Below are 14,495 nucleotides of genomic sequence, written 5' to 3'. Positions count from 1 at the left end.
AGGTCTTTCCTCTATACCACCAAGATGCCCTTCCCAGATTGAAATGTGTGGCCCTGAATGATCCAAACTGGACTCTCATTTACACCTCAGTGACTTCTCAGAGGCCTTTTCCTTACTTAGCTACGTTGGCCTCACTTCTCATCTCCACTTCGCAGAATCTGAACATTCCTCCAAGGAGAAAGATGCCACCCCCTTCTGCAGCCTTCCTCGATGCCCCCAGGGGTCAGTGCTGTCTGTCTCCTCAAATCGTCTTTGATTTTCTCTCCCCATGCTGTATTCCTATGGTAGAATGGAGGGAAGTTCTTAGAAATCATCATGGAGTCCCAGAACTCAGACAAAATGGACCTCCATGTCCACCTTGTGCCAACCTCTTACTGCCCAGTGGAAGACACTGAAATGACTTCTTCAAGGTCAATGGCACATAGTAAGTCAGCCAGTGCTGTTTGTGTCTTTGGATCTCCAGTGTCCAACCCAGTGCCTATTAGACCGTTAGTGCATCACAGCCTCCAAGAACTCATCAAGCTCTGTTTCTATTATGATCTTTATTGACAAACACCAAACCGATCTCCACCAGTCCTAGCTGGAGTTTGGCACAGAAGCTCACTCAAGGCAAAAGCCCTTCTGCCTGGAAGGGAAAACCTTGGGCCAACTAGTTTGACACAGTGTAGACAACCCCTTCTTTCTCTTGGTCTCAGCCTGGATGATCATATATTTACAGTTGGAAGGGACCCAGGGTGTCATGAAGTCCAACCAACTCATTTTATAGATGAGGAAACTGAGGCCTAGAGAGACCAAGCGACTTGCCAAGGGTCGCACACCTGCAAGGTGGAATTTGAACATAGAGTCTTCCTAACCTGACCCAATGGACCCTGATGCCTCTCAGAAACTGTGGTGCACTTGAGAGAAACATGGGAGGGGGACAAAATGAGGAGCCTGAGTGGGTGCTGCATTTAGTTTTCTGCTGTTCGTCCCCCTTTTAAGGAGAAAGTGGCTAATGGTGTGGGGTGAAAGGGGAAGGTAGTCAGGCTTGCTGCCTATGACTGCTATTGGTCCAAGGTCATTCTCTGGGGCAGCTTAGTAGCCCAGGGGTTAGAGGTGGCTCTGAAGTCAGTGAGCTCCCTACTAGCTATGCTTAACTCTGTTTGCCTCAGCTTCTTTTACTGGAAAACAAGATAAACTAGCATCTCCCTCCCAGGGCTCCCGAGATCACCCTCGTGAGTTGCTTTGCGGCCCTTAAGGTGCTCTGTCTAAGTCTCTATGGAAATGCTCTGTTGTTAAGCATTTTGCCTTCTTTCTTTTTGAATTTCCAGAGGAAGTCGGTGATTGCCATGAGTTTCTTAGCAGCCTTTCTCTTCCTGCTCATCATGCGCCTTTTCAATGAAGTGGATCTCCCTTTGGTGCTCAGCTGTTTGGGGCGGTCCAGTGCCAAGTGGCTCCCGTTCTCCTCCACACACAGGCGGCCTATCAGGACTCACTATGGCTATACTCACGTGAAAACCCAGGAGGTAAGAACCCAGCAAATTGTTGGGCATCTTTCCCCTTCCCTGACCTCCGCCCTGATCCCTCCCTCCTCAGCTGGCCAAGCTTGGGCTGCCCAGGCCAGCATTCTGACTGCTGGGTTGTTACTAGTGGGAGCTTTGCCTGAGGCACAAAAAGTCCCCAGGCTTGCCAATATTTCTCTTGGGTCACTCACACCACATGGGCAGGGCCACATTTCAATTGAATTTCAATGCATTTAGTAAGCAGCAGTGGCAGGTATTGGTTCACTCATGGAGTAAACAGGTCTGTCTATGATGGACTGCCAACTTCAATTTCCCATCTTCAAGCATTTGCACAGGCTGTCCCCCATGCATAGAATGCCCCACCCTTTCCCCTCACCCCTCACCCTCTTTGCTTCCCTACTTTTATTAAGCCTCCTTCAGGAGACATTTCACAGTCCCTGCCTCCCCACCCTCGCTACTAGTGTTTTTCCTTTTTCAAATGAGCTTCCAGCTACTTTGGACACATCTTATTTATACTAGTTATTTACCTATTGTCTCTCCCATGAAAAATGGCACCTCTTGGAGGGCAGGGCCATTGCACCTTTCTGTGGATTCCCAGTGCTCGACATAGTGCCTGGCATACAGGAGCTGCTTACTAGGCTGCTGTTAGCCAATTGACCTCTTGGAAGCACTTCCCAATGATCAGATGAGAGGAGGATCGGGCTGAGATGTTATGGCATGGTGGATGGATGGACCTGTTGGAGTTAGGAGTCTAGGTTTCCTGCCTCCAAGCTCTCTGCCCTGGTTTTCTCTAAGTCCCCCCAAAAATCCCATCTTCATCAGGAAGCCTTTTGTCATCCCTTTTAATTGGAGAATCTTTGCTCTGTTGGTCATTTCCTACTTCCCCAGGATAGAGGCTGTTCATATACACTTGCTCATTGCTTCTCCTCCAGGTTGTAGCACCTGGAGAGCTCAGGTTGCCTTTTGCTTCTTTTTGTCTACTCAGTGCTGTAAGGGTTAAATTTAATGATTGGTCAATAATTTTATGAAATTATGTGGTCGCCAATATTTATTATATCTTGAATCAGAAATGTATTTACAAATATTTACAAAATGGAGAGGAAATAATAAAGTAGAGAAATGTGAAGAGGTTAGAAAGGTTCTTCTGATGTTGTGGAGGTTTCTTCAGGCATCTTCATGGAGCCTTCTTCAAATAATTCATCTTCTAGATCAGTGATTCCCAAAGTGGGCACTACCACCCCCTGGTGGATGCTGCAGCGATCCAGGGAGGCGGTGATGGCCACACCTTTTTTTTGTATTACATTCTATTCTGAGTTCAATAAATAGTTTCTTAATTTTCAGGGTGCTAAGTAATATTTTTTTTTCTGGCAGGGGGCGGTGGGCCAAAAAAGTTTGGGAACCCCTGTATCTAGATTCAAAGAGCTCTCTTTCCTGAAATGTTTCTTTCTCAAAAGATTTCTTAGTTTTATGACAATTATACACTCCCAAAGACAATGATGTAGTCCTCCCTGAGGAGGGTATCACAATCCCTAGGACAATTATACAGTGCCTTGCACAGTTCCTGGCCCACAGTAGGAACTGGTAAATGGTTATTGACTGAGTCACCATAACAGGAGGGGCTAGACCAGGGGTTCCCAAACTTTTTTGGCCTCCCGCCCCCTTTCCGAAAAAAAAAATATGACTTAGCGCCCCCTGGAAATTATGAAACTATTTATTGAACTTGGAATAGAATGTAATACAAAAAAAGTGTGGCCATCACCACCTCCCTGGATTGCTGCAGCACCCACCAGGGGGTGGTAGCTCCCACTTTGGGAATCACTGAGCTAGACTCTTCTAGGGTTCCTCCTGGCTCTGATTGTTGAAGGTTCCGTGACCTGCTTTGGCAAGTTATGTGAGATAGATGATTGTCAAAAGGGAGAGCGCCTTGAAGTCTACAGACCTTTGCAGTTCCTTGGCCTGGAACTAGAAGCCACTGAGCCCCTTTCCAGTGTAAGGCTCCTCAGAGCTCAAGGGTTTACAGAACGTCCGAATGGAAGGGATGTGGATGTTAGAGCAAGATGCTCGGGTGAACCTTGTGGCTGTCGGCCACCTTTGCCTTCACAAACATAGCACATCATCACCTGGCTGAGGAAGCTCATGTGTGCTCTAGATATTAAGAGGGAAGTTCTCAAGTGAGGCAGCTTCTGCTGAGCTCCCCACCACATTTCCTTCTTGGGATTTTGAATGAGTGTGAAGTTAGACATCATGGAAATAGTCATCAGTCAGTCAGTCAGTCAGTCAGTGAGTCACCAAGCATTAAGCACCTACTGTGTAGGGTGGCTGGGGGTCAAAGTGGAAGTGGATCGAGCACCAGGGCTGGGGTCAAGACTCATCTTCCTGGGTTTACATTTGGCCATTGACTTGGGGCAAGTCCTCTTGCTTCCATTTCTTCATCTGTAGAATGAGCTGGAGAAGGAAATGGCACACCACTAGGGCATCTTTATCAAAAACGCCCCAAATGGAGTCATGAAGAGCAGACACAACTGAAAACAACTGAACAACCACCTGCTAAGTGCCAGGCTGATCTCGAAGGGGGGCAGTGCGTTACTCAGGCGGCATGGAATAGAGCAGTGATGGTGAACTTTTAGAGACCTTAGAGACCGAGTGTCCACATTGCAACCCTCACATCACATGTGAGCCCCTCCCCTCCCCACTTTACCCCAAACAGGGCTGCGGGGCATGTGAGAAATGTCCTCAGGCAGGCATGGAGAGAGGGAAGGGAGCAGCCCCCGCTGGCATGCTTTGGTATTTGTGCCAGAGTTTTGGCAACACAGGAATAGAGGATTAGGCACCGGAATCAAGTCCTACCTCTGATACCTGAGAGCTTTATTTATGGGTTTGCCTTCCTTTTCAGCCTCAGTTTTCCTACCTAGAAAGTACAAATTCTAACAAGCAGGTGCCTGCCTCAAAGTGGTTGTTGTGAAGGTCAGATGGGGCGGCATAGAGAGAAGGGTTTCATTTTGGTTGTTCCCGATCCCCTCGCCCAGTGCCTGGCACATACATGGCAGGAGCTTAATCACTGCTCGCTGCCTGTGTGTGAAGCCCATCCCGAGCTCCGAAGCACTGGGCAGGTCCCTGCCTGGCCTCCTCACTGGCGGCTCTTTAGAGGAAGGCCTGGACGTTTGGATTCCGAGTTGCTGAAGAAATTCTGCCCAGCTTGCTGGAGCTGTCCTTGGTGCTACCGAGTCACTTACTGAAACAGCTCCTTTAGTCGGTCTCCTGCCTCAGGCCGTATCGCCCCTCAGTCATCTCTTTTGCTTAATTTGATGCTTTGAAATCCCCTTCGTGTGTCCGCAGGACTTATGGGTTCCTTCCTGGCCAGCATTTGTGCTTAGCCAGCCAGAGTATTTACGAGCTGAGCCGCACCTTTGTGGGGGCCTTTCTTGATGTTTATCCTTTTAATTAGCTCACAATTAATAGATTTTCCTACAAAAGCTTTCACGTTCCTTCCATTGCTGGGCTTTGGCCGAGCAAAGTCATCGTGGGCTGCTCCAGGAAGCAAAGCCAAGGCCTAAGCAGGTGCCCGCCTCCAGCCCAGGCTTGGTTGTGCCGCCTCCCTTGTTCCCGGCTCCCTTCGAGGCCTTTCCTGGCTGTCATTTAGCACCGGCCCCCGCACCTCTGACAAGTGCAGGGCTGCGGGCGGGCGGAAAGGGAAGCAAGTCCCCAAAGGGTGTCGTGTCGGGGGTTATTTTTTTCTGGTCAATTAAAAAAACATCCTAAAGCATCACAGAACTCTTATAGCTGTTTACCATTTCCTGACTTCAGCAGCAGGCGGAGGCCTCCGATTGTCCTCCCTGCAGAGGAAGTTCAGGAGATTAGAGTGGTAGAACTAGAGGGGGCCCCAACCAAGGGCAACCTCCCCATCTTATAGAGGGGGAAACTGAGCCCAGCAAGGTTGTAGTGACTTGACCAGGGACACACAGTAAGTATCTGAGACAGAACCTGAACTCCAGTTCTCCTGCCTCCAACTGTAGCATCTTATCCAGGACTTTTTCAAATCAATCAAATCATATGGATATGCCTGTGCCTGCTTATCCATCTATCTTCTTTCTGTCCGTCTTTTATCTTCCCTGCCTCAGTCTCCATCCTCTCTATTTCTCTATCTACATAGCACGGAGAGATTCATAGATAGTTGGATAGCTAAGTGGTCCTAAATTGTTGTGCGTGGCCGAGTTCAAATTTGGCCTCAGACACTTACTAGCTGTGCGACCCTGAGCAACTCACTTCACTTCCCCCTGCCTCAGTTTCCTTCTCTGTAAAATAGGAATAATAATAGTATCTCCCTCCTGGGGTTGTTGTGAGGATCAAGTGAAATGATAGCAAACACTTAGCAAGGGGCCTCGGAAATGTGAGCTATTATCATGATAAAATCTATAATTTTGAATCTTGTGGAGGGAGTTGCCCAGGCTCAGGGAGGTTAAATACTGGCCCAGGGTAACAGGGTCATTAAATGCCCCAGGCAGGAAAAGAACTTCTCTCTAGGGCCTGTTCTCTACACATTGCTCTCCTTGGTTTTCAAGGAAAGCTGCCACACCCTGGTGCATTCCTAATGGGCATAGGCTGTAAATTCATCCATCAACCCAGAGTCTCACTTGGAAAGCTGATGCTTTATTTCCTCTTTCCTTTACCCAACTACGGAGAGACTCTGCAGCAGTATAAGAAGCCCAGGAGGGGATGAGGTGCCACACGGACGTAGATGGCAGGCTGGGGCTCCCACAGACAAGGCTGACTGAGATCTCGGAAGATCTCCAGAGAGAAGCGAGCTTGTGTTGGGAAACATTCATTCTTCTATGGGGACGGGTAATCCGGGCATTTCCTCATTTGTTGTATGTAGGAAGACTTTCTCCAGAGCCAGACTCTCTATGTATGTTTGCATCAAGTGTTTGATGAGGGACCCCTGAAATGCTCCAGCTACCCAGAGTTCTCAGCGTGTGTGTGTGTGTGTGTGTGTGTGTGTGTGTGTATGTGTGTGTGTGTTGGGGGGGGGGGAGAGTCAAGGCCCAGCTCCTCCGATGGCTGGCATCTGCTTACATTCTTAGGTGCTTTCCTATGGGACAAGGCCTGAGGAAGCAGAGCTGAAAAATGAGAGCATCTTAAAGCCCCCAGTGGGTGGGAAAAGAATCCTTAGTGTCCAAGGCAGGCAATTCTAATTGAAGGTATGAATGAAGTACCAATGCCACAAAGCAATCCTTCCGATTGTCTCTATGGCAACAGATAAGGAAGGAGCATTTCTTTCCCTTAGTAAACATAGAGTAAAAACCTGTTCTCTCAGAGGCAATAACTGGAGAAACACCATGAAAACAGCCTTGGTTAAGAGAGGACCCAGAAAGCTGACCTTTTAGAAAGACATTATGGGCAGCAGCCTCACAGGGGCGACAGTCCACAGCCTTAGAGGCAGGAAGACTCAGAGTTGAGTCTTGCCTCGGACATACCCTCCCTGTGACTACAGACATAAGAGGAGCTGAGGCCGGGATGGCCAGTTGGGAGGTCCCCGATGACTTTACGCAACAGGCCTTTGGTGCCTGGCCAGACTGATTCCTGGAGAAGTAGTAGTGCACGTGCTCCCAGCCATACGGTAGCCACAGAGAGGAGGGCCATGTGGCTCAAGTGGTGGACCTTCCAGAGAGGGAGAGGCTACTGGGTTTGACACACAGGGAGGGCTCTAGATTTTGAAAGAGATGGGAATGGATTACATAAAGGAGAAATAGCATTTAATTGTTCATTTTGTTATTGTTTTATTGGGAAACTTTTGATATATTTTCAGTATTTTCAGGGAGGTAGGATGAAGACTCTTCTGTACCGGGCATATTCATTATTACTTTGAATGCTTGTAAAGTTTCTGGGCATCCTCAGCTCCCATCCATGGAGAGCCAAGCAAGAGCTGTTTGTGCTAAGTGGCAGAGCACATAGAACACTCAACCTGGACTCAGGGAAGACCTGAGTTCAGATCTGACCCTAGACACTGTGTGAATTGGGGCAAGTCACTTAACTTGTTTGCCTCAGTTTCTTCATCTGTAAAATGGTGATAATAATAGCATTCACCTCTCCATGTTATTGTGATCAAATGAATAATACAATATTTGTAAAATTCTTTGCAAACCTTAAGATCCCACATTAAGATCCCACATAATTGCTAGTCATCCTCATCCTCATCGTCATCATTATTATTTTACAGACTATTCTATATGCAATTCTGGGTGGGAGAAACCAAACCAAAGAGTTATAATTTAAGGGAAGTTCCCCAAGATGCTGTTCTGTGCACATAAGTTAAGAATTTGAGATTCCGGCCGTGAGGAATGTGAGTAAGTCATTATTTTCTGATTTGATCGCGTTATCATAATTACTAAAGGCAGCTCTAACGAGTACTATTTATGTTGGAGGCACCCAGCAGGACAGTGGGGGAGGGGTGGAGGGAACCTCAGCCAGGGATCCACTATAGGCGGTGGCCACCCGGGCCTTGAGGTAGAGGAAGGGAGGAAGTGGGCCTTGGGATGCGGCTGTCAATACCATTTACATTTCCTTGCCTGGGGCAAAGCTATTTCTCCTTTACTTAGTTACTCCTGTAGTCAAAGACAACATAAAAGAGCGAAAGCAATCCCTGGAGTATGTTTCTTACTACAGCTGGGAAGCTTCTCATTTAATTAACCCCAAACAAAAATGTCCTATTAAATTGCCACAGAAAATGCAGGGATCGACTCTACAGGAAACGTTACGGAGTTCAAACGTTCTCACTGGATGGCTCTCCGGCTTGTAAAAGGAAGATCTATCTGAGGCCTTCCGGAGCAGCCTGGCAGACCCTTTTGGAGGGGCTACATTCCTCCGCAGGGCAGCAAATGGTACCTCGGAGACCCTCGGATTTCAGATAGTGGACAGCGACCAATGGGAGGCGGCTCCCGTGTCTAGGCGTGGTCAGCTGCATTAACAAAGTATCCCGGCGAGCATCGGCGCCGGAAATCGATTAGCTCGCCAGAATTAGAATGATGAACTTGAGAGTTTTCTTATGTCGGATAATATTGGTAAAGCAACGCCAGCAGAGGGCCTGGCACACACTAGGCCGTTTGAAAAACAACCCGTTTATCAGATATATGTGATATCCTGTGTTAAATGTGGCCTGTTGTTCTCTAGTATAACATGATGTATAATATAACGCGGGTAATATAAGGAACAATCTACGCCATCTGATTTCGTACCTCCAAAGGTGTGCGTTTATGGATACGCACCCCGAAAAGGACGCGAGCCGGCCATGTCCACAGTCAGGATGACGGCCGGCCAACTCCCAAGCTGTGAGCCTGGCACGAGCCGCGGCTCGCGCGCTCTTGACTAAGAAGGGCTGCTCTGGGCTCACACAGGCTAGGCGTGTTGTGGACTGTCCTGTGCTCGGGTTTGAGGCCTTGCTCTGGGCTTCCACAGATCAGGTGTGCAGCAAAGACTGCCTTGCGCTGCAATGCCGGACCTCGCCGAACATTCGGGCTGGGATTTGCAACTTTACAGAGCGAGCAGGGGGTTGCGCTGCTGTTGACTTGAGCCCCGGTAGATGTGGGTGGGGGAAGCTTGTTGTTGGCCTGCACAGGTAGCCCTTGGTGTGGTCTCCTGCCGGCTGTGCTCTCCTCTCACCCCGGGGAACCAGACCTTCTCCTTCAAGATGCTCTGTGTGAAAGCTGCCTCACTCGGTCTCCCCATCGTTTCTTTCCCTCCAGTATTTGTTCTGAAGCGTTAGTTTAAGGTTGGTCAGAGAGGATTCTCATGGCGTCCGCCTTCCCCACTTGAACTCCACCATCTTGGCTGCAGCTCCCATAGAGCTCTCTTTAGCGATTCTTCACATTCATTGTGTCTTATGACCGCAGCCTATGCCATTTCCTCTGTAGAACACAAGTCACCGAAGCCATTCCCCAATCAATGGACACTCGCTTTGCTTCCGGTTCTTTGTTACCGTCCCCAAATGTTAGTGGGAGCATTGTATAGTTTTAGGCACTTTCTTTCTCCTCCTATATTTCTATTCTTCTTCCCAGACTTGCTTGCTTTATACAAGTTCATGTAATTTGCCAGAATGTTTGGACCAAAGCATTGCGCTACCCAGCGCCTATTGGTACACCTGCCTTCCCACAGCCCTTCCAACATGGTTGATTTTTATCTTTTATTATCCCTGCCAGTTTGCTGGGTAAAAGGTGAGGCCTCAGGCTGGTTTTAATCTTTTATTACTTTCATTATTATTTTTTTCTCTTCTATTATCTTTATTAGGCTTTTAGGACAGTCTTCCTTGAATGATTTTCAATTCTGATCATCTTTTTTTTTTTTTTTAAACCCTTGTACTTTGGTGTATTGTCTCATAGGTGGAAGAGTGGTAAGGGTGGGCAATGGGGGTCAAGTGACTTGCCCAGGGTCACACAGCTGGAAGTGGCTGAGGCTGGGTTTGAACCTAGGACCTCCTGTCTCTAGGCCTGACTCTCAATCCACTGAGCTACCCAGCTGCCCCTCTGATCACCTTTTGACTCTTTCTCTTTTGAGAAATGGCTCTTAATATCTCTCTCTCTCTCTCTCTCTCTCTCTCTCTCTCTCTCTCTCTCTCTCTCTCTCTCACACACACACACACACACACACAAATTTCTATCAATTATCCATCTCAATAGTCTGTAAATTCAAGGTACATAAATAATTAATATTTGAACAAACATTTCTGTTTGTATCATTTAAAGAACTCAAATTTACAGACCTTTCTCACAAACATCTGATACTTTATTTAAGAGAATTTTATCTTATGCTGAATGCATGATTTTGAAAGGAAGCATTTCAATTTCATATCCCCGAAGAAGTCTATTTTCTCTTTTGTTCTCACCATATCTTGCTTAGTTCAGAATTCTGCCAGGCCATAAATATTAAAAAACAACACATGAGGTGACTTTTTTGGGTTGTGCATAGCCATTTGTAACATTGTTAGCGATGATATAAGATGTTTGTCTAACCCTTTTTAAAAAACAACAAATTACATTGCAGCTATTTATTTTAATCCATGAATCTTTCCTTAGGTAATTTAATATTGTTGGGTTATCATACACTGTAGTACTGGGTTTGATCATTTCTGATTCTTGCTTATTAAATTGAGCAAATGTTTCTCTAAACCTAATTCCCACCAAATCGCTTCCCAGATCTCAGATTTTTGGACAAAAAGTCATTAAATTCAGTCATTTCTGATTCATTCTTATCCAGTTTATTCCACAAAATCAAAATTTCAATTTCTTAAACCATTACAAGTAGTTTTGATTGCTACAACTTTATCATGCCATTTAAGGCCTTGAAATGTTATTCCCTTTTCATTCCTACCTTTTCCATTATTTCCTTTGAGATTATAGATCTTATTTTCCTCTGAAAGAAATTTATTTTGTTCAGTATTATGAAGCAAGCCCTCGTTAGTTTGAATAGCATTCCGCCGAATCTGTAAATTCATTTAGTTGGCATAATGACGAGGACAACCACAGTAATAACAACTAACATTTATATGGAGTTTTCAGATTTGCAAAGGACTTTACGGAGGTTATTTCATTTGATCATTGTTTGTATTATCTTGGCACTGCACAGCCAAGATATCCCTACGATTTTTTGTCTGTCTCTTTTAGGAAAGAGGGAGTTATACGGGTATTTTTATAAATGGTAAAGGTATCTTGGAATTTTGACTCATATTTCAGGTGTTTTGAAATTATGTAGAATAAAATCTCTTGTATCCTTTAGGCTTCGGGGGGGGCTTTGCTTTAGAATAATGTTTGGTTTCGATGAATTCATTTGGCATCACTAGAGTGCCAAACCAAATTATCTCATGTGGTTTCTTTGCTGATTCATTAGGATTTTCTAAGTAATCTATCGTTAGTGAAGAAGAATACTTTTTCCTTGCTGATTTTAATGCATTTCATCTCTTTCTCTCGTTTTATTTTGTTGTTGTTGTTGTCAATAGCGTTTCAAAAACTCTATGCAATGGAGATTCCTACTGACCTTACCCCTGAGCATAATGAGGAAAACGTTAAAGGATATTCTATCACAACAATCCTAGCTTTTGGTTTTATGTTTCTGCTTTACGCTATATTTCTAATGGCTTCTCTGGGCCTCTGCTTTTTGTAGTTTCTAGCATGAAGGAATGTTATACTTGAAGGCTTTTCCTGAATCTTGATATGATCACGTTTTGTCATTAAAATACAATTAATTACATTAAATGTTTTCCAACTATTGTTTTTAGGACTTTAAAATTTTATGAATGTATTTCCTTTTTATATTGCAGTTTAATTGCAATAATCCCCTCTAATGCTCTGTTATTAAAAGCAATAAGAATAACTCAAAATACTTAAGCAAAACTTTTTACTCCAATACCTTGACTATGCCCAACTGAGTACATCTCCTTCCTTCCCCGTTGTTCTTCTCCAGGGCTTTCCATCAGTTTGGAGCTGGTGGTAGCATTGATCATTTGGAACCAGTATTAGCAGAAACACTGCATTTGCTCTGAGTTCTGACATCAATAGGATTAGGCCCATTTACCTTATTGCAGTCATTGTGTATACTTCTTTCCTGGTCCTATTTTCTTCATTCTGCCTTATTTTTTTTATATTTTCTCATGTTTTCTGAATTCTTCATAATCATTGTTCCTTATGGTATAATCACATCCCATTACATTCATAATTTCCCCAACCAGTTCCCGACCAGCCATTTCTCCGTAGATAAATGCCTACTTTTTTTTTTCTACTTTTTTGGTGCTCTAAAGAGTTCATATATGGGGCCTCATTTCTGACTTTTTTGGGGTACGTGCCACATAAGGGGGCCATTGGACCCTACGGTTTGAAGAGACAATGGGAGTTTCTCAAGTCATTCCCAATTATTTTCCAGAATACGTAGACCAGTTCCCCCACACACAAAGAGTGTGATTGTCTTCCAACAGGAAAAATCACCAGAGAATGGAATTAAATGGTTATTGATCATATACCTTTGTTCTTTTAAAAACTGTTTGTTCACATCCTTTGTCTACTTATCTATTGGAGAATGAACCCGTCATTATTCTCGTCCAATTGTTATCACTATGGGAAGACAGACATGGATTTGTTATGGTCCACATGCAGAAAGTGCTCATTTGTAATGGAGGCTATCCCAGAATGCCTGAAACGTCCATATCCTTTCAAAGAGAGCCATTGTTTTTATAACTCTGAAATGCTGCCAAAGGGAGTAGAGGTTATCTCCTTTGATAGCATTTAGTTTATTTGATTTAGCTGAAGTCCCTGATAAGAAACCTATAGTTTGGAAAACCAATCAATCAACAAACATGCATTAAATGCCTCTTTTGTGGTCCTAAATGCTTCTCTGGATGTGAGCAGAGGCAGTCTGCCTGTTGGTAAATACGTGTGCTAATTGGCTGATGGGGAGGTGACTTCATGTACAATGGAAAATATTTAGAAAATAGGTTCTAAACCAGTCCATTCGGTCTTATTTTTACCCTGGACATCTATTACTCTTATAAATTTGAGTCTAGGGATGTACTGCAGTGGGTAAAGGTATGAGGGGGTAGCCAGAGGTTCTCTATTTTATAAACCATGAACAATGGCATCAACGAAGGCATGAAGATGGAGAAGAGTAGGGTAAGAACAGGGTGCAGACACAATTAGATGAGGCTGAGGGACAGATTCCCTGAAGGGGAGAGACATGAGACAAAGCCAGAAGGGGAAGTCATGTGGAGAAGGGATTAGACTTGTTCTGTTTGACCCCAGAAAGCAGAGCAAGGAGCAATGAATGGAAGCTGGAGAGACAGTTGAAGGAGGAGACAACAGATTCATGGGATGTGGGGAAACTAGCTAAAATTTGAGCTGTCCAAATCATAGGATGCGCATCTTTAGAAGACAGTGGTGTCCTCTCTTCTCTCCTCTCCTTCTCCTCCTCCTCTTCTTCCTCTTCTTCTTCTAGCTAGCATTTATTTAGCTCTGGAATAATTATAAAATACGTCCCATACGTCATACTGCTTAATCCTTACAATAACCCTGCAAGGTAGATGCCCTTATTGTATCCATTTGACAAATAAGGAAATGAGGCAGAGAGACGTCAGATGTGGTCACACAGCTAGTAGATGTTTGTATGAGCACTTTAACTCATGCTTTCCTTTTAACATTCTAATTTTAAATGTCGAGTTCCAGATTCTCTCCCTGTCTCCCACCTCCCCTTCCCTTTCCCCTCTCTGAGAATGTAAGCAATCTGACAGAGATTTTACATATGCAATCATGTACAACATCTGTCCATAGTAGTTATTTCGTGGAAGAGATCTGGAACAAAATAGAAAGTGAAACCTGCCATGTTTTGTTCTGTACTCAGACGGCCTCAGTGCTTTCTCTGGGGGCAGACAGCATTTTTCATCGTGGAGCTCCTGAGTTTTTGTTGCTATTGTTGTTGCTGCTTTTTACTACACGCTGAGTACTTGTGCCACATGGCCATAAAAGGCTTTGCATGTGGTGTCGGGACGCTGCACCTCTCTAAGCCTTAGTTTTCCTCATTTGTATAATGAAATGATTGGACTCGACGACCTCCAAAGCACTGCTTGGCTCTCCGCTTATGGTCCCACGAGTCACTGGCGATGTAGGAGGAGGGTCTCGGTCCGTCATAGCTTGGCCCGGATGGGTCTCCGGGGTCCCTTCCAACTGACCAGTCTGATGATTGAGCATGAGACGTGTTCATGCTCTGTGAATCCTGGGGAGACTTTCTGGAGGAAAGGCGGTTCAAAGCAAGCCACCCTTGGCTCCTCTGCCTGACATTTTTCTTGGGTGGCAAGCATGACTTTTCAGCTGGGCTCAGCGATATTTATCCAATTGAGGCCCATTAGCAGCCTGTCAGATGCTGTTCCCAGAATCCACGTGACTCTGCCTGCAGTGTGTCACCAGCAGGTAATCAAGAAGAAATCGTCAGAAAACACTCCCCTCTCCACCCGCAGAGGGAGCTGGG

At 45.3% G+C, this 14,495-nt stretch overlaps 1 protein-coding gene across 1 annotated transcript in view; it reads left to right on the top strand.

Moving 5' to 3' along the window:
• The first annotated feature begins 339 nt into the window (after positions 1–339).
• ST6GALNAC3 (ST6 N-acetylgalactosaminide alpha-2,6-sialyltransferase 3) overlaps positions 340–14,495 on the top strand; it is a 286,260-nt gene continuing 272,104 nt past the window's right edge. The window contains exons 1-2 of the mRNA XM_044673438.1: positions 340–474; positions 1,311–1,505. Coding sequence (XP_044529373.1) covers positions 340–474; positions 1,311–1,505 — 330 coding nt within the window. The remainder of the gene's footprint in view (positions 475–1,310; positions 1,506–14,495) is intronic.

This window comes from Gracilinanus agilis, chromosome 4 (assembly GCF_016433145.1).
Source record: "Gracilinanus agilis isolate LMUSP501 chromosome 4, AgileGrace, whole genome shotgun sequence".
In the NCBI taxonomy this organism is placed as follows: Eukaryota; Metazoa; Chordata; class Mammalia; order Didelphimorphia; family Didelphidae; genus Gracilinanus; species Gracilinanus agilis.
Note: the sequence above shows the minus strand (reverse complement) of the source record. Positions and strands in the feature narration are given on the sequence as shown.